This window comes from Ascaphus truei, chromosome 7 (assembly GCF_040206685.1).
Source record: "Ascaphus truei isolate aAscTru1 chromosome 7, aAscTru1.hap1, whole genome shotgun sequence".
Taxonomy (NCBI): domain Eukaryota; kingdom Metazoa; phylum Chordata; class Amphibia; order Anura; family Ascaphidae; genus Ascaphus; species Ascaphus truei.
Window position 1 is genome coordinate 70,872,750 of NC_134489.1, and position 27,319 is coordinate 70,900,068.

General features: G+C 42.9%; 1 protein-coding gene across 1 annotated transcript in view; it reads right to left on the reverse strand.

The window, feature by feature from the left end:
- The window catches only part of AGPS (alkylglycerone phosphate synthase), a 157,447-nt gene extending 130,702 nt beyond the window's left edge, over window positions 1–26,745 (reverse strand). The window contains exon 1 of the mRNA XM_075608988.1: window positions 26,527–26,745. Within this exon, the coding sequence (XP_075465103.1) occupies window positions 26,527–26,669 (143 nt within the window). The 5' untranslated portion in view covers window positions 26,670–26,745. The remainder of the gene's footprint in view (window positions 1–26,526) is intronic.
- Window positions 26,746–27,319: the final 574 nt, after the last annotated feature.

The following is a 27,319-nucleotide window of genomic DNA, read 5'->3' on the forward strand; positions in this document are numbered from 1 at the left end:
GCGGGCCGCCTCCTGTATCGTCACGCTGCCATGGTGACCGATGTCAAATGAAACCGTAACGTAATATGTCGTGTTGCCATGGCAACGTGATGGTACGCTGCTGCGGCGTCACGTTGTCATAGCAACGTGACGTCATATTACGTCATGGTGTCATGACGCTGCGTGGACGCCAGAAGGGGGCTGCTCGGCAAGGCAAGCCCCTTAACTTTTTTTTTTTTACAGGGTGGGGGCCCCCTGCCAGCGTGTCGCCTTGTGCCCCGCAAAACCCGAGGCCGGCTCTGCACGCTCATAGCTCCACAACCACCACAGCAACTCCACACCGGCCTCTGCAATGACAACCATCCATTGTTCTCTCTGCTGGTGCAATCACTCAGCAAAAGGAGAAAGTGAGCAGGAGAAGATCTGGAAGAGCAGCAGGAATAGGGAATATTCAAAGAATTCCTCTATCCCACTGTACTAAAAGGGGCGAGTTGTGAGGGGAGGTTCTTGATATTAACTTCTACTTTTTTTCCTCATTTAAAAAAGGTAATAAAATGAATAAAACGGGTGTTTAAAGAATGCAAAAATCATGTTTTTTATTTAGTTTTTAAAGCTGACATGGATTTAAAATTACTTTTTTCTTCAATAAATGGAAAGTCCGTGGGGCGTCCTGACCTAAAGCAGCAGCCCGCACCGATTGCCATTTTTCTTTGAATTGTATTTTTAAACGGTCTCTTCTTGCCCTTTCCAACGTGGTTTTTAATTTTTAAACCGGAAGGGGGAAATGAAGCTCTCCCAGAGTGCACTGCAATCGAGAGGTTACCATGGTAATGTCAGATACTAGGGATTAAGAAAATCATGTTTAAGACCAGAATAGCATTTAAAAAAAACAAAAGGGTACAGAACATGCTCAGAGGGCAAGATACAAACATTACAGGAGTTAAATTCATAGGCTTCTGGGAGACATTGTTTTGCTTCAAAGTTTAGTTTTAGAGATATTTTATCTTGAAGAACACTTTAATTTATGAATAGTGAACCTGTCGATCCTCTCCCAGATCACCAGCACCTTCCAACAGCTGACAGAAGTTTAAAGATATATTTTTGATTCTTAACCACTATAATATGTGTAAGCCATAGTGACTGATAATTTCATACACACACACATTTATTTTATTTTTAAATCAATTTTAGAAAGTCTCAAAATGTTTGTTTTAATTGACAAAATGCGTTTTCATTTCTTCCCTCCCAATAATCAGATTTATACATGGTCAATTAAAAATTAGGAAGAGATAAAAGGCAGCAAAACACTCATTAAATATCAGGCCACAACATTTACAGAAGTAGAATAATGGATATGAAGCACGGCAAAAATTGGGAGAACTGGAAGCAGGATCAATGGTAGAAAAAAATACAAATGTATTACCGCATAGCGCCCGTACAGAAGCTGCAGACAAACTCTGACGAGTTTCCCGCCGTCACCTGGCGGTTTATCAAAGAGCATAGTCTGCAGGTAAGAACGCCACCTTAAATATGAACCACTCCGGCGTAAAGGCTACAATCGCTGTCCCCCCCAGGTAAACTGACCGCCGCCTGTCAGGCGTCAGACCACATGAAAGATGGCCACCTCTCCCTCGGAGCATCCCAAAAAGATCCATACTTTAAAAACCCTTAAGACATATTGGTTATAACAATTAACAGAAATGAATATGTATTTGAAGTTAAAAACTGAGTATTTTGAACTTGGCACAATACATGCCAGAAGATGGCCTAATTTAAACGAAATCAATCCTAACAAAGCATTAGTAAATATTAGCTTTACATGGTATCCATCCGATATAGGAAAAATAATTGTATGTAGACTTAAATGCAACAATGTAGCCCCAACAAAGACAATAACTAAATGTCAATTGGAACAAAATAACAACAATGCAACAGTAATCAGAATACAGTTATTAAACCCATATCTGTTCACCATAGTAAATATACAAATAGCAAAAAGAAATACCCAATTGAGATCACATAAAAATAGTCTAAAGTATCAATTAAACCTGCACAATATCAAATAACATGATTCAAATAACTAGCATAACGGAAAAAAACATAACATGTCTAATAAACCTAACAAACAATAAAAACAAAAAGGTACATATGGAAAGTGGGAAGAACATCAGACACTCAAGTGTCACTCAAGGCGGATATCACATCCATTTATAAGAAGTGCCCGATATCCCATTCTGTATTGATACCCCGGGGATAGGGTATTCATTTTGTGTATCCAATACATCTCCCGGTGGTTGAGGAGAGTAAGCCTAACTCCTCCCCTCACTGGATTGGGTACATGTTCAATACCTGCAAATTTGAATTGAGAAATATCACCTAAATGGCAATTGTTGAAATGTTTGGATACAGGAAGTAAAGCATCTTTATTCTTATGGATCTGATGTGTTCCATCATCCTCACCTTGAGAGGTCTGATGGTCCTTCCCACGTAACCCCTCCCACAACCACATGTTAAATAATATACAACATAGGTTGTGTTGCAGTTAATGAAGGGAAACATTTTATGGTAATTATCAGATTTAAAATAAACCTTTTTCATTGGAGCTACAGTACATAGCGGCACACAATACAATTACCACATTTAAAGAACCCACGTGTATTTCCAAGTCGCTGCACCTTGTCCAATCCAGACCGAAATAAACTTTGGGCAAGGTGACGGGCCAAAGATTTCACTCTCCTAAAGGCAAATCTGTGCCCCAAATCTACTGTTTTTTTAATATCTCTATCCAAGTTCAAGACTTTCCAGTGCTTATGGAAAATTGTACGAATGGGACTATCCTGTCGGCTATGTTGAGTAGTACACAAAGGTGCTTGCCTATTAAACTCATGATTGGGCTGTCTCTGTTTTTGGTGTATTTTGTTTGTTATTAACAGATCTGGTCTATTAATTAATTTAGCTTAAGTATATGCACGGTAACCTCTTAAAGCAAGTCTTTTAGGCAAATCAGAAGACTGTACAGAAGACTGTACAGTCGAGCACAGTCTTCGCAAGCGAAGTTTCTGTACGGGCACTATGCGGTAATACATTATTATTATTTTTCTACCATTGACCCTGCTTCCAGTTCTCCAATTTTTGCTGTGCTTCATATCAAACTGTTCTACTTCTGTGGATTTCTCTTCATTGGATGCACGCTGGGATTTCTTACTACAAGCACGTTGGGTCCGTGAGTACTTTATTCAACCTTCAGTGCTCAATTCACATTGATGAAGGCTTTTGTTACCTCTTGTGCATACCTGGATCTAGAGTGGCTGGTGTTTACTGACTCCATTTGATGTCCGGCTTGATTGCGGGGTTTCTATTGTGGTCTACAACCGGCACGCTTATCAATCTGATTCAGAGGTACATTACATATTGTATACATTGAATTTACGGACTATATCCCTACCAATTTAATGGAATTCAATATCCTGTATCTATGTGTGGTCCAACTTAGATCTTTTGGAAGCGCTACTTTGGAGATTTACTTCTTCGTTTCTACACAACTTTTACAGAATAAAATTCACTTTACAAAATACTTATTTTTAATTTAGGCAATCAATCACAAAGACAACTAATGGCAGATATATTAGTTCACTTTGGATCTTTGCTTGCTTAGCTAAACTGGCCTAATGCTGTGACATCCGGGCCTTGCATACAGTATGACTTACAGCAGTCAAGAAATCTTCCATCCCAACAGTCGCCTGAATGTTAGATGTGAGGATCAGCGCTGGAATTTTATGTGCTCACCCTGTTTACTGTAAGTGTTGGTGCCAGGAAAATAAGGCTCCAGGCGTCAAGCCAAACATTTCGCCCTTAAGTATTTCACAGCTAAATGAGCCGTAAATACACTGCAGTATATCTGTCAAATGCATCCTCGTGTTCTGCATAGCCAGGGACAGTTCAGTTTTTTTATTTTGATTTGCTCCTACAATTAGACATTATTTCAACTTCTTAATTTAAAGTGAGCGTTCCCTGGAACAGACAAAAAAGTTGTGTGTGCTGAGCACGCGCATTGTAAGTGGAACTTCTTTGTGTTTTGTCACAGAAATTGTATTTGTGATGATGTTTTAAATTCAATGAACGAGATGAGAATATAATTTATTTATTTTTTGTGTTGAAATTTCCATACTATCACTTGGAATACATGATATAATGGACTTATGATAACTAAAGTAAGATAGATATATTTTGGATTGTATCTAATTGCTGTTACTCTCAAGTCTTTCATTCAATGTAAGTCATAAAAATCAAAAACACAATTGACTTAGAACGCGCGTGCTCGGCACCCCCCGCCCCCCACCCGTTTTTTGTTTTTCTTTAATCATTACAGTTACTATATTATATTAATCTATATACAAATCATGTGTTATATGTTTACACACCTTGCATGTTTTCCACTTCTGCCTTTTTTTATTATAAATGGCACATTTCTAAAAATGTTGCTATTTGCACTTCTACATTTATACTTACTTGGAATTCCTTTAGTTACAGTGGTGTGTACGGCCGCTTCTGCGCGTGCACGGCCTAGTATGGCCTTGTGCGCGGCCTAGTGCGCATGCTCAGAAGCGACTTCCACGCATGCGCAGATGCCGATGTAAGTCTCTGCGCATGCGTAAGTATATTTATATATGCGCATGCGCACTTGACCTTTGAGCATGCGCACGTGTTAACGGCCGTCTGTGCGCATGCGCACGAACCGACTGTTGCATCTACACACGTGCCGACATCCGACTTTGTACCTGCGCACACGGTTGCGTTGACGCATACGCACGCACTTTACTTCTGCGCATGCGCATTATGTCACTTTTATTCCTGTTTCTCATACAGCAAATTTTCGTCCCCATGCACGATATTTTACCCATCAAAATTCAGTAGGCACCACCAAAGAAGTTTCACTTCAAAAACCATTAACACCTCTTCAATGTAATTAATTTCCTTATGAAAATGTAAATCACCCTTTCTTTATAGAATTGCGACCAAACTCCCAAAGTCATTTTTAGAGCAAAACCCGATTGATATTGAAAATAGCCCAAAAGGTTGGTTCAATGTAGGAGCTGAAGGAGTGTCTCAGTGAGTAAAGACCTTGACTATGATAATGACATGGAGAATGTGCCTGGTTCCAGCTGCTTCTGACCTTGGGCAAGTCACTTTATCTCCGTGTCAAAAACATAGTGTGTAAACTCATCTGGGCAAAATCTTATGGCAATGCTGCTTTCCGTGCACTATATTGACTTGTCTGTCCAGAGAACATTGTTCCAAAAGTCTTGTGGATCATATATGTGCTCTTTGGTGAACTTCAGACAATGTTCTTTTTAGAGAGCAGGGGTTCCTCCTGGCTATCCTTCCATGAACACCATTCTTGTTCAGACGTTTTCTGATAGTTGAGTCATAAACACTCACATTAGCCAATGCGAGAGTGGCCTGCAGATTCTTGGTGTTACTCTGGGGTTCTTTGTGACTTACAGGATGATTTGCCGGTTTGTTCTTGGAGAGATTGTGGTAGGACGACCACTCCTGGGTAGAGTGACTGTGGCCTTGAACTTTCTCAATTTGTAGACTGTCTGATAATGGGTTGGTGAAGGCTCAAATCCTTAGAAATAGTTTTGTAACCCTTTCTAGACTGATGAGCATAAATAACTACTTTTCTGAGGTCTTCAGAGGTGTATTTTGATAATCGCATGATGCGTTTCCACACACCTGTATGAGAAGACCAAATTCACAAAGTTTCTGATCTTTATATAGGGTGGGGCCTCACAAACTCCCACCTGAAGATCTACCAAATTATTTAAACACCTGATTCTAATTATCCCCTTTCATTTAGCTGATAAAACCAGGGTTTCACTTACTTTTGCACATACTCTGACTCTTATTTACTCATTGTTTGTCTAATTAATACAGCATTTTGTTTCAAGAGACATGGAATAGGTTACTATAAACTCTATTGGATATTTAAGAAAAGACTGTTCTTTATTCAAGAATATCATGGAAAAACTATGGAATTTCCGTAACTATCATTGGGGTTCACAAACGTTTTCTCGCCATTGTAGATATAGATATATATTGCTTAGGTATGTTTCTGTACAACGGTACAGCTGTTACAGAGTTGCTAAACAAGGACAGCAAGGAGGGAAGAGGAGACAGACAGCAAGGAGGAGGGAATGAAAAGCAGTGTGCATATGGGGCAGGAGGTAGTGCAGCAAAGACAGCGAGGAAGGGAGGAGAGACAGGAAGGAGGAGAGGAGAGATGGCAAAGAGGGGAGGACAGATGAGATGAGTAGGAGAGGAAGGAGTGTAGAGTGCACAAAGAGGAGCAGACACCGGGAGTACAAAGAGAGGGAAGGAGAGAGTGCAAAGAGGAGCACGCCATGATGGAGGAGAGGGGAAGGTGGGACAAGAGATAGCAAGGCGTTACAGGGAGGGGTGAAACCAAAGAGTAATGTTTAATTAACAACCTTTAAGATCTGCTAGATCAGGGGTGCACTACTCCAGTCCTCAAGGGCCACCAGCAGGCCCGGTTTAGTGATATCCCTGCTACAGCACAGGTGGCTCAATCAAAATAACTGAGCTACTGATTGAGCCACATGTGCTAAAGCAGGGATAGCCTTAAAACCTGGCCTGTTGGTGGCCCTTGTAGACCGGAGTTGAGCACCCCTGTGCTTACGCCAGGTACAGCTAGTATGAAATAAAAGTTGCTATTTATACAAGATTACCCCCTATAACATTTCCGTTTTTGGTTTCCTGTGAAAAATGAATGTCGAGTCTGAACGTGTCGTGTGCAATATGAATTATACCTGGTAATTCTTCTACAATGTTATCAAACTAGCAAATGCCATTCTAATTATTTTACAAAGTAAATAAATGGGAATCAAAGATTTACTTGTAGATTCTAAGACCCACAAACAAACTCATCATAAAACCTGACAGAGTTTGTAAAAATATCCCAAAGCAATTGGCCTCCATGTAAATAGTAAATGCTGAAGAGGTCCGACACATAACACCCACCCCCAGTATTTTTCTAAATATGTTTTTACCCAATAAACATGTGACTGCCACTTTACATATGTAAAAACCGCATAAAGCACACAATATTATTTAGCACTCCCATTTGTTGCTGGAACGCATTAGACACTTGCTAGAGTAGCAAGTACAGCTCAACCCCCGTTATAGCACGATCTTCTACAACGCGGTCTGAGCATGGCTCCCGATTTAAAAACATCTCCAATGTTTTTTTTAAAATTATTATTATTTATTATTATTATTATTATTACATTCAATGCTTTATTGCTAACGGACACACATACATACACACTTACACACCCCTCCCCCCCCCCCCCCCATCACTAATAATTTTACCATACCATGCAGGAATCGAACCCATGACCCTTCATACACTGGTAGCAATTCTCTAGCTGCTACCCCATAGGATTGGTGTGATGTCATTGACTCTATACACAAACGTAACTTCTGCTGCACATTACTGCCTTTCACTACTGTGCCGTAGAATCGAAGTGTGCCGTAAGGTGGCGGTAGCCACTCCAGGGCTCAAATATGGCTGCTTTTAAGATTTCCCGGGCCCTGTGGGCCAATAGGAAACCGTGACGTAATCAGGTTCGGCCTCATATTGGCCCATGTGACGAGTAAGCTGAAAACTGCAGTATCTCTGGAAGCAGGGGAGTCCCTGGAGCGGAAATGAATGGGGTTTACCTCCGGAGACCCCCTGCTTCAATCCTGTATAAATAAAAAACAAAACAAAAAAAACAAACATGCTTGAATTGATCCTTTAAACAAATTACCGTATATATGAGGAAACAGTATCCTATTCACCACAGGGATTACAATCACAGGTGCCATTTGCATGGAAATAAACACAGCAATACAGCCCACTTGGCAGCACATATTGCAGGTGCACAGTTCGTCTAGTTTCTAATACACTATAATCTCGATGGCCTATGGATTCCTGTCACTTTATTCTGGAATGTTATTCTGAAGCACTCAGTACCCGACTGGCTTTATATAAAAATTACACTTTAGGCCTCGGGCATTGAGGTGCGCTGCTGCTCGGCAGTGAGCCCCTGCAGCCGCAATGAGAGCGGCTTTAGCAGGGGCTCGTTAACGCTTCCGCAAGCGTGCGTAAGCCTTTGCCAAATTTTAAATTCAAGCGCTCAAGGGAGCGCAGGGCCGGTCACGTGAGCGGTTCGCCCAATGAGGGCGAACCAGCTCCGTGACGTCACAGCCCCCCCCGACACGCCCCCGGACGGAGCGCCGACCAAGGCCAGGGAAAGCACCCGCTTTCACACACCTCAGCACGGCTTCTGCAACCCTGGACGCAGCCTTAAGAGTGCTGTAATCACGTATTTGGTGCTAATGTTTGTATTATTTAATTAAAAAATACAAACATGTTTATAAAATAGTAATAATCCCAACAGGACAGGGCGTTACCTGGCTGTTCATGCTGGTGGGTTAAAGCTTTTCTACCCTGGGATATAAAGCAGTAATACTACCTTTCCTCTCCCCCCCCCTTTTTTTTTATTCTTATTTTTTTTTTATTCTTATTTGTAAAGCATGTGACAATTCTCACCTAAACTGCCTATCGCTTGGTGCTCCTGTTATAAATCTGTCAAAATCCTGATTGTGTGCCTAACGAAATGTCCGCCTTCTAACTTGGTGCTGCACTCTGTGAAATGCTGCAGCTGATATGCAACATTATATTACCAAGTGCAATGCATTATTTTTACAGCCTTCAGTGTCAAAGACAGACAGACTGCTATTGGAACACAGCAACTGTTCTGTTTGTGATACTTAGTTGCCAAAGGGCAGAGCTCAAAAAGGTGTGCGAGTCTTTTTTTAAAAGGGGAAGTGGATATGACTTTCTAAATGGTTGCTGTAGCAGACAAAAAAAGAATGATCAGTACATTTAAAAAAAAAAAAAACACGCAGGTCGTATTATCTAATACTATAGAACTGATTAAAAAAATAAAATAAAACAAAAAACACAAGATATTGGATTTTTCACATTTTGCTGCTTTAATGGACAGGTGCCCTGTCCTGCGTTTCTTACTTAAACCTCGCCCTATGCTTCAGGTCACAGATGATTTTACAAGCAATTCCAGGATAAACTTTTATTTTTGAATACATGTACTTTTCTTCTCCTTTTGTGTAGCATAAATGCATACATGTTTGCATTGGGGGAGAGGAGGGTTACACGGTTTTAAATTAGAGAGAGACAGGACAGGTACAAAAATCTAACAAGGTTGAAAGAAAACAACCAGTTGACCTATAACCTTTATGTCAGAGCAATCAATACTACAAGCATTACAATTAATATTAGATTAGTAAAAGCCCTACTGTAACAGAGTTAAGCAATGAGAGTTCTGAACTGTGACCTTTACCCAAAATGACATTAAACACAGGCGCCAGTCTGTCTACACAGCAGTGTCAATGGGCATGCGTAAAAGGCCTTGTAGTGAGTGCAATGCAAGCTGGGCTAAGGACCAACTCTGTGTGATACAGATAAGGAAGCTGGCTTCATACTGCATCTGCTATAATGGTGAAATCCCAGACTTATTTGATAGACCACAGTTACTGTGAAATATTGGCAGTTCAACTGGCTTCCTCATTCCGAAAAATATTTATTGTAAAGTAAGTAAAACATTTTTTAAATGATGAATGATCTGAAACCATGTTTATCATTCAGCCCTGATCACTGTCACTTTGAAATTGTTATGACAATTTTTGCTGGTAGGTAACAGTATCTGGTGAGAACTGGGGTCTGAAAAAGATTTCGAAGCAAACAATATAGCGCAAGATCATATTGCAGACACATTGCTTCTATGGCAAACCAGGTATAACATCAAAGCAACAAAAAAATGGCAGCATAATAAAAATAATCTATATCAACCAAAATTTCATTAACTTGTGTTCTATATAAATGGATTATTAATTTAGCGGGGGGGAAAACAAGCATAAACCATGCCGTGCTCTTTAAAAAATTATTATAAACGTGTGAATATATATATATATAGATGTATAGATATACATACATACATACATACATACAGTGTTCGACAAACCTATACATTTGCTCGCCCCGGGCGAGTGAATTTAACATCGTGGCGAGCTCCTATTGGCCCAAGCAGCACACGTTTGGTACTAGGTGGCGAGTAGATTTTTTTGTTTGGCGAGTAGATTTTTTGGTGATTTGTCGACCACTGTGTGTGTATAATATATATATATATATATATATATATATATATATATATATATATATATATACACATATACTGTATATATCAGAATAAATGAGTTCTTCAGTATTAGGTGATACCTTTTTTATTTGGGCTAACAATTTACATCATAGGACACGCTTTCAAGAGTTCTACTCTCTTCTTCAGGTCATCAACACTGATTTACAACGGAATCTATTGCTAAAACAGAGGTTTGGAAAGCAGAAAAAAAAGATTTAGATAAGGTAGGTGAGAAAGGGATGTTTGAAGAAGGTGACAAGTAATAGCATGGAGAGGGAAGGGGGATAAGAACATTGGCAGAGAGAGGCAGACAGGATAATTAGAAACAATTGTGATAGTGTGTGAGAAACCCCATATCCGCATTCAGTCCTCTTGTTTTGGTGTCAAAGAGTCTTATTCTGAGCTCAAATGTTTTCCGTTCTTGGGTGCGTTTGAACATTCCATTGAGGATTTAGATTTTTAAATCATTTATGGAATGATCTGTTGTGAGAAATGATGTCCCACTGGTGAGCAGTATCTTCCTTCTTCGTGGTGGAGTATAGAGTGTCTGTGCATATTCATTCTGCCTTGAAGTTTTGGGCTGGTTTCCCCAATGTAGCATCCTTCGTTATTTGTTGCATTGAATCATATAAACCACATTTCGGGGTGTGCAGCAGTGTGAACCTTTAACATTGAGGGTTCCATGGTTGTGACTGGCTGTGGGATCTTGACATATATGTTTGCAGAGTTTGCAACGGGTGTTGTTGCACGGTTTTGTGCCATTACCAGTGTCTTGAAGTTCGTTCTGAAGTTTTTTGATGACTAATTTCTGTTTGAAGGTTGGTGGTTGCCGGAACGCAAGAAATGGAGGTTTGGGATAGATTTCTTTTAATGTCACAACATCCCCTTCCAGCATGGGTTGCAGATCTTTGATTATTTTTCATATTTCCTCTAGGGTAGAGTTGTATGTGGCCACTAGTGGTATGCGTGTGGTAGGTTCTTTCCGTCTGTATTGTAGCAGGTGTTCTCATGGGGCTTTTAGTGCAAATGTAATAGTTCTTGCAATAGTCTTTGGTTTGTATCCCTTCTGTCTGAACGATTCGATCAGGGTTGTAAGATGCCTGTTTCTGTCTTCAATGTCAGAGCATATGCGGTGGTATGTTATAGCCTGGCTGTGTATGATACCTTGTTTTGTATGAGTGGGATGGAAGCTGGAGTTATGGAGGTAACTGCATCCGTCTGTTGGTTTCTTATACATACAGATGTGTGTAGTTTGCCATTTTTCAGTTGTATCTAGAAAGTTTACTAGGTTTGCCGGGTAATCCATTTTGAGTTTAATTGATGGATGTAATGAGTTCTGGGACTCGTGAATGTTTTAGGGTTTCCTTCACCCTCTGTCCATATTATAAACAGGTCTTCAATGCATCTGTAGTATTTGTAGGGTTTGTGGGGGCATGTAGTTAAGAAACTTTGATCAAGATTTGCCATGAAAAGATTGGCATATTGTGATACCATCTTGGTACCCATTGCAGACCCCATTAGTTGTAGGTACATTTCCTTGTTGAAGCTGAAGTAGTTTGCCCTATGATATAAATTGTTAGTCCAAATAAAAAAGGTATCACCTAATACTGAAGAACTAATGTATTCTGCACTATCGCAACTTGAAAAACACGGTTATTTCTGAGAGATATAGATATATAGACACATATACATTGTATGTGTGTGTATGTGTGTGCATGTGTATGTGCGTGCGCGTGTGTATGCCTATGCATATGTGCGTGTGTATGTATATGTGTACGTACATACGTACGTACGTACGTACGTACGTACGTGTGTGTGTATATATACATACACACACACACACACACAATTTTGATATTTATTGGAAACGATACTAGATTTCACCATCCACACCTGACGGAGGGGCCTCAGACCCACCAAAGCATTTATTTATAGCGTTCTGCAAGATAAACAGTACAAGATGCTGAAGTAAAAGTGGTGTTATTGTGTGACGGCTCATGTTGAATTTTTATTGATCTTTTCTGTAGCAGAGAGAGGTCTACAATCTACACAGACCCAGCCAGCACCACCATTAAGATTACCATTGATTTTCTTCAGAGTGTACAGGTACCCGCACTGCTTTACTTTGATACATATGTGTCTCATGCTCGCTGTTGCTTTGGTCTCCCTGTCAACTTAGGGCAGTAACATCATCAGAATGAGAACATTATTTAATTTAATTGTGCTTTATTGTTCTTGTCTATAGAGCAGGGAGCTACCGATGGACCTTATGGAACTTAAAAATGTTCAGGGGAGTTTACAAGGTGCCAGCAGAAAGGTAAAAAAATGCCCTTCAAACGATTTTATTTTTTTAATGAATGAGCATTGGGATTTGCACATACATAGCTTCGATAAAGTCTATGGATTCATCAAGCCGTGATGAGGGGTATCATACCCTGATCGAGTGGTAACTGCATTTACTTGAGTGGCAGTTACCTCCATATCTGGGTACGAATCCCAGCCTATGTGCCATAATAAACCAGAAATCCACCCTCCAAAATATATATATATATATATATATATATATATATAAAAAAATCACACTCAGTTGGCACACTGTAAACAATAGTAAGATGCTGATGCTTGCCCCATATGCACATGTAAAAAATAGATTTTACCAGATTGGAGTCCGGAAAAAACGAGACAGCACACAGTCCAGTAGTTCCAATGAAGCTGTATTCAAAGTAACATGGCACCACCTCCAACGTTTCGGTCCACTCAACGTGACCTTCCTCAGGGACGTGCACGTCCCTGAGGAAGGTCACGTTGAGTGGACCGAAACGTTGGAGGTGGTGCCATGTTACTTTGAATACAGCTTCATTGGAACTACTGGACTGTGTGCTGTCTCGTTTTTTCCGGACTCCAATCTGGTAAAATCTATCTATCTATTTATTTATTTATTTATTTATACATACATATATATACTGTATATATATATATATATATATATATTTTTTTTATTTTTTTTAACGTTGCCTATACAACGGGGTCACTGGAAGCTGGTACTTTGTCCCCCAATATCTAGGTACTCCCCGAACGATTAAAAACAAAAAAATAATAATTAGTTCCTGGAGAGAACAAAAAAAAAACTACAAATATGGCCCCTGGGTCACCAATAGAAAGCTGAAGTGTCACCTCTTGATAACGCAGTGGCCTCCTATTGGCCACCGGAGCAAGACCCTATCCCGCAGCCATAGTGTCACTTGAAAACCAGTTCAAGCAAAAAAAAAAAAAAAAAAAAAAAAAAAAAAAACAGTACGGAGTATGAACGGCTACTGTCATGATAATATCATGAGATGTTGCGTATTTAATCTATCTGGTGCTTCAGGGTTAATGTAGCTACAGTTCGATTATAAAAATACAATATACAGGGTTTATGACAGGTCAAAGCTTTTCCTGGGTCTGCGCAGAACTAGGAGGAGGACTTAATAGGGGGGGCCCACTAAAAGTGACATGTGTCGTTTAAAAGGCAGTCAACGATAGCAAAAGACACTTTCCTGCGTGGTTTTGAAAAAAAAAATAAAGTGCGCGCGCCGAGTACGTGCATTTTAAGTGAAACTTTTGTGTTTTGTCACAGAAATTGTATTTGTGATGTTTTTAATTAGAAATCAAAACACAATTTCAGTGCCAAAACATAAGCTTGACTTAGAATGCATGTTTTAGCTATTTGCACTTTTATATTTATAGTAACTGAATTCCTCATGTGCGCGCCAGTCAGTGCGTGTGCGCACCAGTCAGTGTGTGTGTCCACATGTCAGTGTGTGCGTGTGTGTCAATATCTCACTGGGTGTGTGTGTGTCTGTCTCAGTGTTTAAGTGAAGCTTCTTTGTCGGTTGTCCTCCTCCTACTCTCCGTCACCATCAAGGCAGTTTACTGCCAGGGAAATTTTCATGTGGTAGGTGTGCCGCTAAAGAAGTTTCACTTCAAAAACCAGCAGGCAGCATTAGTTGCCACGTCATCAGTGGGCAAAGTATCTTACGCCCAAATTGAAAGAGTCACGAATGTCTTCGCTAATCTTCCTGCACACCTCGACAAAGATTAAAAAATCATCATCAAAGCTGCACTGCTGCACCATTTCAACACCAGCCCTGAAATCTACAGGTAAAACTTCAGAGCCCTCCAGCGTGGTGGCACCGGCGGCTTTTCTGAGTTGGTGAGGCACCTGACATCTTTGATTTTATTAGATCTCATAGTTCATGAGCAATTTTAAACCCTGTGCCCACCAGACGTGAGAGAGTGGGTGAAGGACGGAGGTCCTAAAACAGCCACAGAGGTTGGCCAGCTTGCGGATTCCTATGTGGCTAACAGGAATCCAGCGGTTAGCAATAGGGTCCCAGGATAGAGGGGGGGGGGTAAAGCCGAGGAAACCCCACGACCTCCTCTTGTTGCACCTACTGAGGCTTCTTTTGGGGAAGGCGGTTGGCACACCGGGACAGGGGAATACCCGTCGGTGTTTTGCATGCAAACAGATGGGGCACATCAGCACCAACTGCCCAGAAAGGAAGAGGCATGCAACTGCCTCTGGAGGGGATAGCCCCTCAGGAGTGCGCCTAGGTGCCTGTGTGGTATCTGGGCCGCAAGAAAACAGAGTTGCCCAATTATTGCCAGCTCTGGTGGGTCAGAAACTCACCCAAGGACTAATAGACCCAGGTGCTACACTTACCTTGGTGCGGACAGTACTGAACTCTGCATATAGGGGTGGCGGGAGTGCACCGTGGCAAAGGTATACTTGAATTGGGATCCTGGGGATAGTGTGCCTAGTAGGAATAATTGACTATATTCCTGCTAATGTGTTGCTAGGTAATGATCTTATAAAGATGGTTACCCAATATGAGACTGCTGTAACCCAACAAGCTCAGGAACCAGCTTAACAATTCCAGGTACTGATGCACACTGGGTACCAGGGAAAGGTGACTGACAGGGGTTGTACAGAAGTGGGGGCTGTGGGAACCTCGCAGTAGAATTCATCACCACCAACAAAATGGTCGCAGGGAGTTCAAATGAGGTGATTAAGGGGGGAACTGTAGCAAAGTGGGGGCCAGAGAGTGCTTCCCATTACAGTCCCTTGTCACCGGAGGTCCCTGAAAGGAGTTGTAGCAAAGTGGGGATCCCAGATAGTCTCATTACAGCTCATTGTCACAGTGGACACAGAGGGAAAGATTGAGTGGGTTAGTGAGGGGGCTGTACCAGAGTGTGGAGCAGAGATCGTTTCCCCTTTCCGCCCATCATCACAGGGGACCCCAGGAGGGTGTCCAAGGGGGATTGTGCCAAAAGGGGGTGTGTGGGCAGAGAGAGCTTGAGAGTGAGAGAGCCTGTCACCCCAAGGGACTTAGAGGAAGTGTTAAAGGGGGGTTGTCTCAAAGTGGGGGATCTGACAGTGTTTATGGACCTGGGAGACAGTGATGGGCCAGCACAGGCCCTTACTGTTCAGGGAGAGACTGAGAAAGAGAGGGGGGGGGGGGAGAAAGAGGGAGAGAGAGGGGGGAGAGAAAGAGAGAAAGACAAAGACAGCAAGAGGGTGAAAGACAGCGAGGCAGAGAAAGACAGCAGAGGGAAGAGACTGGGAAAGAGAGATAGGCACAATAAGAGGGCAAGAGGCCGAAACAGAGAGACAGCCAGCAGAAAAAAAGACAGAGAAGGTGAGAAAGAGAGAGGGAGAGATAGTACAGAGAAAGAGGGACTGCCAGCAGGGGTGCGGGCCGAAAAGACAGCAAGAGAGACAGGAATAAAGAAAGCAAGGCTCTCAGAGGGAGAGAGAGAGCCTAAGAGACAGCTATAAAGAGACAGCCAGTATCGACATGGACCCCTGACTGGAACGGAATGGTCAGTTCATCACGCTAAGGTGAAGGCGGTATCCGTGTGAGCACGGGACTGGCATGTAACCCAGCCGCTTCGCTCATTTTGAGGAGAGAGATGTCATGATATCATGAGATATTATGTATTATTCAAACTGTTGATGGAGAAAAGATGGAGAAAAGATGGAGAAAAGATGGAGAAAAGAAAACCCCCACACAAGAGTCCCTATCACTTGCACGCAAAGTACATATTCAGATATACAGATCTCTATGTACAGAAAGTACATATTCAGATATACAGATCTCTATGTACAGAAAGTACATATTCAGATATACAGATCTCTATGTACAGAAAGTACATATTCAGATATACAGATCTCTTATGATCTGTCAGATTCCAATATCCAGAATAAGAGAAAAAAGGATATACATATCCTCTTATGTACCACTAATCCTCAAAAAAAGAAAATAATAAAGTTTTATTAAACATATGACATCTGCGATTCGTGATTATATTCATTTACAGTGCAATAAAATTCCCCAGTGGGAGGCTGCATGTATCAAGTAACATTCGTAAATATCCAAATAGCATGGATTATTGATGTAATTTCAGTCCACAATGAAACACCAATAAGTGGAATTTCCTTATTAGAAATAGGTAGATGTCAAAGTCTATATTAGACTCCTAATTGGACATAATATCTCAACATCATATAACTCCTCAGATGTTTAGTGTCCGTGGAGGTCTAAATAGATGATCTTTGATCCAATATTCCACTTATAGCATGTATGGAAGAGTTCTATAGCAAAATAACTTTCTTAGGATAAAGTAAACACCAGTGCTGAATTTCTCTGTTTTAAGTAAACAGGTTGCAGATTAGCCATATATTATAGCATAAATACTTAATAATGGAAAGTATACTAGATCGCGATATGTAGATAACCTGTAGCTGTGTCTCTCTGTGTGCAAATAACTTGCACACAGCCTATTGGTCACACCACCTACTTACAGTTGGGTCCGGAAATAATTGGACACTGACACAATTTTCATAATTTGGGCTCTGTACACCACCACAATGGATTTGAAATGAAACAACCGAGATGCAATAGAAGTGCAGACTTTCAGCTTTAATTCAAGGGGTTGAAAAAAAATATCGTATGAAACGTTTAGGAATTGCAACCATTTTCATACACAGTCCCCTTATTTCAAGGGCTCAACTGTAATTGGACAAATTAACACAATCATAAATAAAATGTTCATTTTTAATACTTTGTCAAGACTCCTTTGCAGGCAATGACTGCTTGAAGTCTGGAGCGCATGGACATCATAAAATGCTGGGTTTCCTCCTTTGTGATGCTTTGCCAGGCCTTTACTGCAGCTGTCTTCAGTTGTTGTTGTTTTGTTCGTGGGTCTTTCTGCCTTACGTTTTGTCTTCAGCAAGTGAAATGCATGCTCGATCGGGTTGAGATCAGGTGATTGACTTGGCCATTGCAGAATATTCCACTTCTTTGCCTTAAAAAACTCCTGGGTTGCTTTCGCAGTATGTTTTGGGTCATTGTCCATCTGTAAAGTGAAGCGCCGTCCAATCAACTTCGCTGAATTTGGCTGAATCTGAGCAGACAATATATCCCTACATACTTCAGAATTCATCCGGCTGCTTCTGTCTTCTGTCACATCATCAATAAACACTAGTGACCATTGTAAGCCATGCCATTGTAAGCCATGCATTCCCATGCCATCACACTGCCTCCACCGTGTTTTATAGATTATGTGATATGCTTCGGATCATGAGCCGTTCCAAGCCTTCTCCATACTTTTTTTCTTCCTATCATTCTGGTACAGGTTGATCTTAGTTTCATATGTCCAAAGAATGCTGTTCCAGAACTGGGCTGGCTTTTTTAGATATTGTTTGGCAAAGTCTAATCTGGCCTTTCTATTCTTGAGGCTTATGAATGGTTTGCACCTTGTGGTAAACCCTCTGTATTTGCTCTCGTGAAGTCTTCTCTTTATGGTAGACTTGGATAATGATATGCCTAACTCTTGGGGAGTGTTCTTCACTTGGCTGGATGTTGTGAAGGGGTTTTTCTTTACCATGGAAATGATCCTATGATCATCCACCACTGTTGTCTTCCGTGGACGTCCAGGCCTTTTTGTGTTGCAGAGCTCATCAGTGCGTTCTTTTTGTCTCAGAATGTATCAAACTGTTGATTTGGCCTCTCCTAATGTTCCTGCTATCTCTCTGATGGATTTTCTTTTTTTTTTTGCAGCCTAAGGATGCCCTGTTTCACTTGCATTGAGAGCTCCTTTAACCGCACGTTGTGGGTTCACAGCAACAGCTTCCAAATGCGAATGCCACACCTGGAATCAACTCCAGACCTTTTTTACCTGCTTAATTGATGATGAAATAACGAAAGAATAGCCCACACCTATCCATGAAACAGCTTTTGAGTCAATTGTCCAATTACTTTTGGTCCCTTGAAAAAGAGGGGGCCATATATTAAAGAGATGTAATTTCTAAACCCTTCCTCCAATTTGGATGTGAATACCCTCAAATTAAAGCTGATAGACTGCACTTAAATAATGAATATGGGCTTAAACTGTAACTTGAATTTATTTTGGTACACAAACGAAATAACAAAAACTTGTATCAGTGTCCAATTATTTCCGGACCTAACTGTATATATTTATTGCCAAAGGAAACCATAGACATGCACTTCCCCATATGTTATTACCAAGTATTAAATGTTGAGAAGCTAACAGCAGACTAGATATATAAATGGAGTAGTCTGCAAAACAATATTATCATGTGTCAGTGCGTCTAAATTGCACACTTCAGTATTCAGAACGAAACATGAGTAGCTACATCAAACACCGTTTGGTAACATTGTATTAAGAGGAGCATGTTGCATTAACCAAAACTTCCCAAATTAGGTTAAGGTCTAGCTAATATTGGCAAGTATAGCAGCTGAAACGGCTGTTCATCTAGCTAGAACAGAGTAATTCCTGTGTTCAATATCACCATGTGTTTGTAAGTCTAAATTGCACGCGTCGGAATTCAAAGCAATACAACACATGGTTAAATAACATTGAATTCAAAGGAGCACATTGTAACAAACGAAACTTCCCATGTAGGTGAGCATCTATATATGTAGGCGAGTATCCTTTGCCACTCCCCCGGCATTTAAGTGCCTTCGAGAAGCGCGCGAGGCCTCTGTAAACCCCACTCCCCCGCAGACAATCCCGCAACCCCTGTTTGCGCACCCCTGCTGTATGTGACTTCTTGTATGTGTATTGCTACTTTAAGCATTCTGTAATATTTCTTCCTTTTTGATACTTTCGGAATGAGAAAGGGTAAGACTTTCAAGAGGAAGTAACAATGATGAAAAATGTCAGTTGTACACATACAAAAGCAGAATCATACATCTCTTTTCTTATAACTAGACCGTATATATGCATAGCCATGAGCAAAGAAATCAGAAGCAGATCGATGTCATGCATGCACATCACCAAACAAATGTATTAAAAGCAAGAAGACTTACATCAGCTCTCTAACACAGTGTTTTTCTACAGGGTTCCTAGGAGCCCCTGTGTTCCCCAAGCCTCCCAAAAATGTACTGGTCATTTGAAAATTGTACCAAATACAAAAGAACTTACAATGCATCTGATCTCAGACTCGCTGTTATAGAGGGTTGGGGGTTCCTCAGAATTTCACCAAGGGTTCCTTAACCAAAAATAGGTTGAAAACCAATGCTCTAACACAGCGGTGCGCAAAGTGGGGGGCGCGACCCCCAGGGGGGGCGGGAGATTGTGCTGGGGGGGGCGCGGGCAGTTGCAGAGGCCCCGCGCTCTTCCCCCAGGCATTTAAATTAAATGCCGGGGGATCGCGTGAGGCCCCTGCAACTGTTTACTTACCGGGATTCAGCCGTCTGTGTTGTGACGCCGCGGCACCATGTGACCTGACGTCACACGCCCACGCAGCGTCATCTGACGCGTCTGAAGGAAGGCAGGGGGGCGCGAGAGCCGGGGGCAGAGACAGGGGGGCGCAGCACAAAAAGTTTGCGCTCCCCTGCTCTAACACAATCAGATAAGTGGTTAAGTATATGAATAACCACGGCAATGTTGATCAGATACACAGAAGGTAAAGCAAGGGAGCTCAAAACTCAACGAAAAGAAACAATTCTGTAACGTTAAAATGCTAGTCTTTTGCTTTAGTTTTTTTTACAAACTGTTCAGCTTTCTGCTTATACTTATTCCCTGGCATATTTCAGGAGCTTACATCACATGCTCAGAAAATCCCCTCAGAGAGTTTTAACTGCCGCTTTAATGTTCAGGATACAGATTGAAATGATGCAATATAGAGCAATGGCAACACTGCTCCAACCGTCTACTACTGTTTCACCTACCTAGACACCACTGATTCAAGATGTATTTCTGCTGGCTGATTTTAACTGGCACCTCACCAAAATTATTCAGCCGCATCATGCCTCCTCCCTGTCCCTCCTGCACAGCCGCATCAGGCCTCCTCCCTGTCCCTCCTGCACAGCCGCATCAGGCCTCCTCCCTGTCCCTCCTGCACAGCCGCATCATGCCTCCTCCCTGTCCCTCCTGCACAGCCGCATCATGCCTCCTCCCTGTCCCTCCTGCACAGCCGCATCATGCCTGGCCCCTGTCCCTCCTGCACAGCCGCATCATGCCTGGTCCCTCCTGCACAGCCACATCATGCCTGGTCCCTGTCCCTCCTGCACAGCCGCATCAGGCCTGCTCCCTGTCCCTCCTGCACAGCCACATCATGCCTGGCCCCTGTCCCTCCTGCACAGCCGCATCAGGCCTGCTCCCTGTCCGTCCTGCACAGCCGCATCAGGCCTGCTCCCTGTCCCTCCTGCACAGCCGCATCAGGCCTGCTCCCTGTCCCTCCTGCACAGCCGCATCATGCCTGCTCCCTGTCCCTCCTGCACAGCCGCATCAGGCCTGCTCCCTGTCCCTCCTGCACAGCCGCATCATGCCTGGCCCCTGTCCCTCCTGCACAGCCGCATCATGCCTGGCCCCTGTCCCTCCTGCACAGTCGCACAATGCCTGGCCCCTGTCCCTCCTGCACAGCCGCATCATGCCTGGTCCCTCCTGCACAACCGTATCAGGTCTGCTCCCTGTCCCTCCTGCACAGCCACATCATGCCTGGCCCCTGTCCCTCCTGCACAGCCGCATCAGGCCTGCTCCCTGTCCGTCCTGCACAGCCGCATCAGGCCTGCTCCCTGTCCGTCCTGCACAGCCGCATCAGGCCTGCTCCCTGTCCCTCCTGCACAGCCGCATCAGGCCTGCTCCCTGTCCCTCCTGCACAGCCGCATCAGGCCTGCTCCCTGTCCCTCCTGCACAGCCGCATCAGGCCTGCTCCCTGTCCCTCCTGCACAGTCGCATCATGCCTGGTCCCTGCCCTCCTGCACAGCCGCATCATGCCTGGTCCCTGCCCTCCTGCACATCCCTGAGCGTAGGGGAAGAGAAAACTGCTAGTTTGGGTTTTGATATCCTCCTCTCAGTCTAAGGTGTAACCCTGCTCCTGAGAGATAATGAGATAGTTGCAGGGCCTTCAACACATGGTTCCTGAAAGTAGGTACACTTCAGATGTCACGGCAGGATACCAGAGCTTCCAAACATGTGAAAATCTTCTACAGAGGCATTTTAACATATCACTTTGGGGCTATGTTTATTTGTATACAATTATGTCAACACACAATAGGAGTGGTGATAAAATACCTCTAACTAAATCATCAAGTCTACTTTTTGTTTTATATGCAGTGTGTACGTTATCAGTTGACTGCTGCAGCTTCTACAATTAGCTAAAGGTTCCGAGCTACAACCAGCGGGTGCAGAAGACAGACAGTAGAGCTCACACACTGGCTGTAATGGGTACAAGATAAACAAGACAAGCAGTGCACCTGCTATATCACTACAGTCAGAGGGTATCCCAAATCGATTCTAGTTTTATTTCTGGGGGACTGACCTATATTAACCACTTTACGAAATTGTGTGCAAGGATGTCCCTGTGACGTCACGTCAGGAAGCTTTTAGTAGCCTCATTTTTCATAATACATTTACTCAATAGGATACAAATCCCAGAATGCTTTGACCTCATGTAGTTTACGCTGCGCACACAGAAAAACTTAACTTGAAACCATGGAGAAGGACAGGGGCAGCCTCAACCCAAGAACTCGTTGGCTCAGGAGATATTTGACCTGTCCCAGAGGAATCAAGGGCCTCCAATAAAAAAAAAGGGGGGGGGGCACATTATGCGTCAGCGACATCCCCTTATGTATTGGCTTGCTGGCATTGAGTGTGGCTTTTTTTTGCATGATCAAAATACACTAGATAAAAGATTAGAATACTCCCCACCCCCTCTCCCAAGCATTTGCTACCATAAATACGTATTCTTGTCCGATTTTACCTATTCAACATCATCCTACGAGGGACTGCCACACAATATAGAGTTTGATGCCAATTCAGTGCAATACTGGGACTGGGACAGTCACTGTGTTCTCTGTGACGGGCTTGTCAAGCTACAACATGGAATAATACCTCGATTGTTCTACCTCTGCTTTCAGAACTGTGAGAGTGCCTGATTATTCCCCTCAATATTTTCCTTCAGGGCTACAATTGCGAAAAGCATTATGCAGTTTCTTCTATTTTGCACAAAGTACACAAAACAAACACACACAAAAAAAACACATACTAAATATTATAGTGACAACATGTTAAAATGGAGAAGCACGCTGTCAAATAAAGCAACTGGAAACATATTTACCACTTGAACCAGAGAAATGTAATGAAGTCAAAGTAACAAGCAAGATTCAAGTCAGTCAAATCTTCAAGAACTAGAAAGGGTGGAATTCCCACACAAATCACAGCCTCCAGTTTAACCACTTCATTGCTGGGCAGGTAAGCAACATGGTATTTGACCCCCTGGTAGCAAAACTATTGAGGTCAGACACTGCTTTATCTACCTACTCCAAATATGAGAAAAGGAAAGAAAGCGCTAGCACTTAACAGTAATATATAGTGTAATAACATACAAGTATAGATACAGATTTGTGTATGGTTGTACAGTCCCAGCGATGATCAAGACCAATATATATACTTTTTAAATAGTCCCAGGAGGATAATGGTGAGTCCTGCTGCCGGAGTCCTAAAAAGGAGGGATTTCCAAGTCCCTCCAAGAAAACAGAAAAGATGGAAGTCCTCAGGCGCATTGGCCAAATTAATAGAAAATATAATACACAAAATAAAAAAAAAAACAATGATGTAATATTGCACATATAGCCAAACTGTCTTTTCAGATCTATAAAATGCAATTATATATTCATAAAAGTAGATGGTGTCTTGTTAGAGATAGACTATTATTCCAAAATTATCTGAGTTATATATATTTTAACTGCATAAACGCCTCTTGTAATATGTGCATTTAAATACAAGGCTTTTTCAGCACATCAGTGGTCTCCGTTTCTTCTACTCCTGGTGTCCAACGTTACCAAAGTTTGTAGGTTTTAAATTCGGCGACTTCCTTCGTCCTCTGGAATCCAGTGGCGTCCGCCCCACTGGGTCGAAATGTTTTGAGCTGTCTGCTTCTCCTGGCCCTCAGTGGTTGGTCCTCAAGGATAGATTATGTAGAAGGTAATACTTTTGAGAAGTTCCGAGTACGTGGTGTAACTCACTCAGCTGTCCAGGAGAAGCACTTTCGAATTTGGTGCTTAGTGATACACCTACGGTGGCTTGTAAGGGTTAACCCAGTGCGTTTCGCTCTTGATTCCTCAGGGGTAATTATAGTGAGCTACACCACAGACTCGGAACTTCTCAAAAGAAGTATTGCCTTCTACATAATCAATCCTTGAGGTCCAACCTCTGAGGGCCAGGACAAGCAGACAGCTCCAGCATTTCAGCCCACTTGATTCCAGAAGACGAAAGGAATCACCGGAATTAAAACCTACAAACTCCGGTAACGTTGGACACCAGGTGTAGGAGAAACAGAGGCCACTGATGTGCTGAAAAGCCTTATACAGTATTTAAATGCACATATTACAAGAGGCATTTATGTAGTTAAAATATATATAACTTGAAGATGATGTGGGAACAGTAGCCCTGTGGTCATCTCTAACAAGACACCAGCTACTTTTCTGAATGTGTAGGTGCATTTCATAGATCTGAAAAGACAGTCTGATATATGGGCAATATTACACCATTATTTTTTCTCTTTTTTTTTTATATTGTATTTTCTATTCATTTGGTCCATGCGCCACAGGACGTCCATCTTTTCTGTACTCCAAATAAGAGCCTACCCATGCACAACATAAACATGGTGATAATACAAAAGGGCTGCCGATTGGTTGGGAAGGGCAAGTGATTTGGACTTCTTTCCTCCCTTGGAAAATAAATAGGACGCACTGTATGAGAATTCTGAGTAGCTATATAAACTAGTAAAAGGAGAACTTTAAAAAGCCAAAATCTGTAACTTATTGCTATGCCTAATATCTTGATTTGTTTTCTTCCCAACACACATTACAAGACCCTCTGGCAACGAAGAAACTTAGGACACGACCATGGTGAGAGCGATGGTGCAAACAAAAATGGCTGTACCTCAATGAGGATGGCCATAGGGTGCGCGAGAGCGACGGCACGGCCGATTTGTCGCACATCAAAATAATTTGATTGTCACGTGACGGCCGGGTCACGTAAGCGGTTCAGCCAATTAGGGAGAACCAGCTCCGTTACGTCATGCCTCCCCATCGCGTCTCCCCCTAGGCCACAAATCACCTCTACTACAGGTGCGCGCCTAGTATGGCCCCAGCCTTAGATCATCTTCACAACAGACGTACCCTTCCAGTGCTGCTTAAGAGGATATATTGCTTTTACCCCTTGTTATTCAAAAGGAGAAATGAATGCTGATTCCCAAAACTATTTTCTCCAAGTAAATTTCTTAACTATAAGATATTCATATTAATATTCTGTCTAAGTGTGATTTGAATTAGCAATCACTGCATTTGATTGAAGCTTTTCAGGACATAACTCCAGCAATGTTTACATACATTTGATTGCATGTCTCGATTAATATTCACCAGTATTCTATATTTTACATTATTGCCGATACTAGTGGTCATGGCACAGGCTGATATAAAGAATAATTAACATGTCCAGTAGATTCCTCTTATTTAAAATGAGAGAGGCTGGTTAACCGGTGAGCTAGGTGAAGCGGCAGCTGAATAAAAAGTTCAGACTAAGCTCGCGTCCATAGTAAGCGTGACGTCATGCGCGCCACACAGATGCCTGTGGAGCATCATCCAGAAAAGTCAGTAATCCGCCATACAATGTCCATTTTTATACCCAACCTCTCACACTGGTCTGGGTTGACATATGTAATAAGTTAGCAAAGATCCCCAAAGCTACTTCCAATGTGACAAAAATACACAGTGCAATACCTATATAATCTCTTGAAAAAGGGTCATTTAGTTTAACCCTTTGGCCAAAGCGTCTTAAGCCTGCTGCCACATCAAGGCATGACCTTTAGCAGGTCCTAACAGGGAGATGTAATAAGTTCTCTGTGCACTAACTTATCTATAGATCCTTTAGTAATCTTTTTGGCTGTGGTGCCATTAGGAGTTTAAAGCACGAACTCCCAACGCTGATCTTACAGATACTCATCAATGAGTTAAAAGCTTTTCCGCTGCACATTCTTCTTAGGCTGCGGCCCCGCTGGCGCTAACCGAGCTCATGCTTGAGAGCGGTGACGTCCCTAGCTCTCCAAGCATGAGCGCCGGGTGTCCTGGCTATTTTGCATGCGTGCGCGGGGGGCCATTGGGGGCTTGTTGAGCACGCTTCAAACTCACTTTGTTTTGGCTACCCAACCGCCAAGCTTGGGATTGCGTGCGTGCCCGCGCGTACCACATGAGCGGGACAATTTGAATTGCTGAAACTAAACTCGGCAAGCACCGCACGCTCAGCGCTAGCGTGGCCAAAGCCTTAATGTATAGGTGCTTTTTATTGCAGATCATCATGATAGTTTCCAGCACAACGTTTCGGGGGACGCAGCCCCATCATCAGGCTCAGGAAACGTTGTGCTGGGAAACCCGACAAAGGGGCTGCATCCCACCCCCTCGAAACATTGTGCTGGAAACTGTCACAATCTGCAATAAAAAGCATCAATACATTAAGAAGTATGTGTATGTGCGGTGGAAAAGCTTTTAACTTATTGACTGATTGGAGTTGACATCAATGCATTATTTAATCATGCCCCTGGGGGATCAGTTAATGTAGAAGGCATGTGTGTGTGTGCGCCCAGGAGGCAGCCCTGGGTGTCAGCATCCTGACACCTGATGCTGCAGGATCTCAGAGGGCTCCCGTGTCCCTGTCACATCCCAGGACCGCACCCATCCCCCGCCCCCCAGCTCACCGCTTTTTGGGGATGCTGCCAGTGGGAGCCGCCGGGGCCTTGCATTCGTTGGCGGAGATCCCCGCCGCCGCTCCCGGCTGCAGGTGCCCGGAGATAACCCTGAGCCGGCGCTGTGACACCGGGGAGCCCTGGGCAGCCGCCATGCTTCCGTGTTGTGAGGCGGAGAGGGGGGGGGCTTGGGTGAGAGGTCACAGCGTGGGCATTCTGCGGACTCCCGGCATGCAGCGCGGCGTCGTTACCTAGCAGCCACAGAACGCCTTGTCCCCCCCCCCCCTCCTCCTCTTGGAAAGGGCTTGTCATGTGACCTGCCTTTTACGTCACCTCACTGGTTCATGTTATTGGGACGTTATTGGAAGCCCTAATCAAGCATGTGTATACAGGTCTTCATCAGCTTAGTGCTTATTTGTACTGATCTGGCTACAGTAGTTTGCACATACCAAAAGGCACAAAAATACTTTGTGATAGAAAAGATTTAAAGGAACAGGTGTACCAAGCGGTCTAGGACATTTGGTCATGGCCATTTCGCCATGAACAAATGGCCGCCGGCATTTAGCCACCGCTCACCCCGCCGCTGTGATACTCCGCCAGCCGCTTTACCGCAAAGGTAAGTAACTAACCTTACACCCTAATGTTAACCCCTAATACTAACGGTACCGTCTACCCTAAAAACCTTAACCCCTTACCTAAATCCCTTTAGACAAACTGCTAAAACCCCTACAGTTAACCCCCTACCCTTAAACTAACCCATACCCTTACACTTGCCTTCTCGTCGGAGCGGATGCTGCGGAGGGTC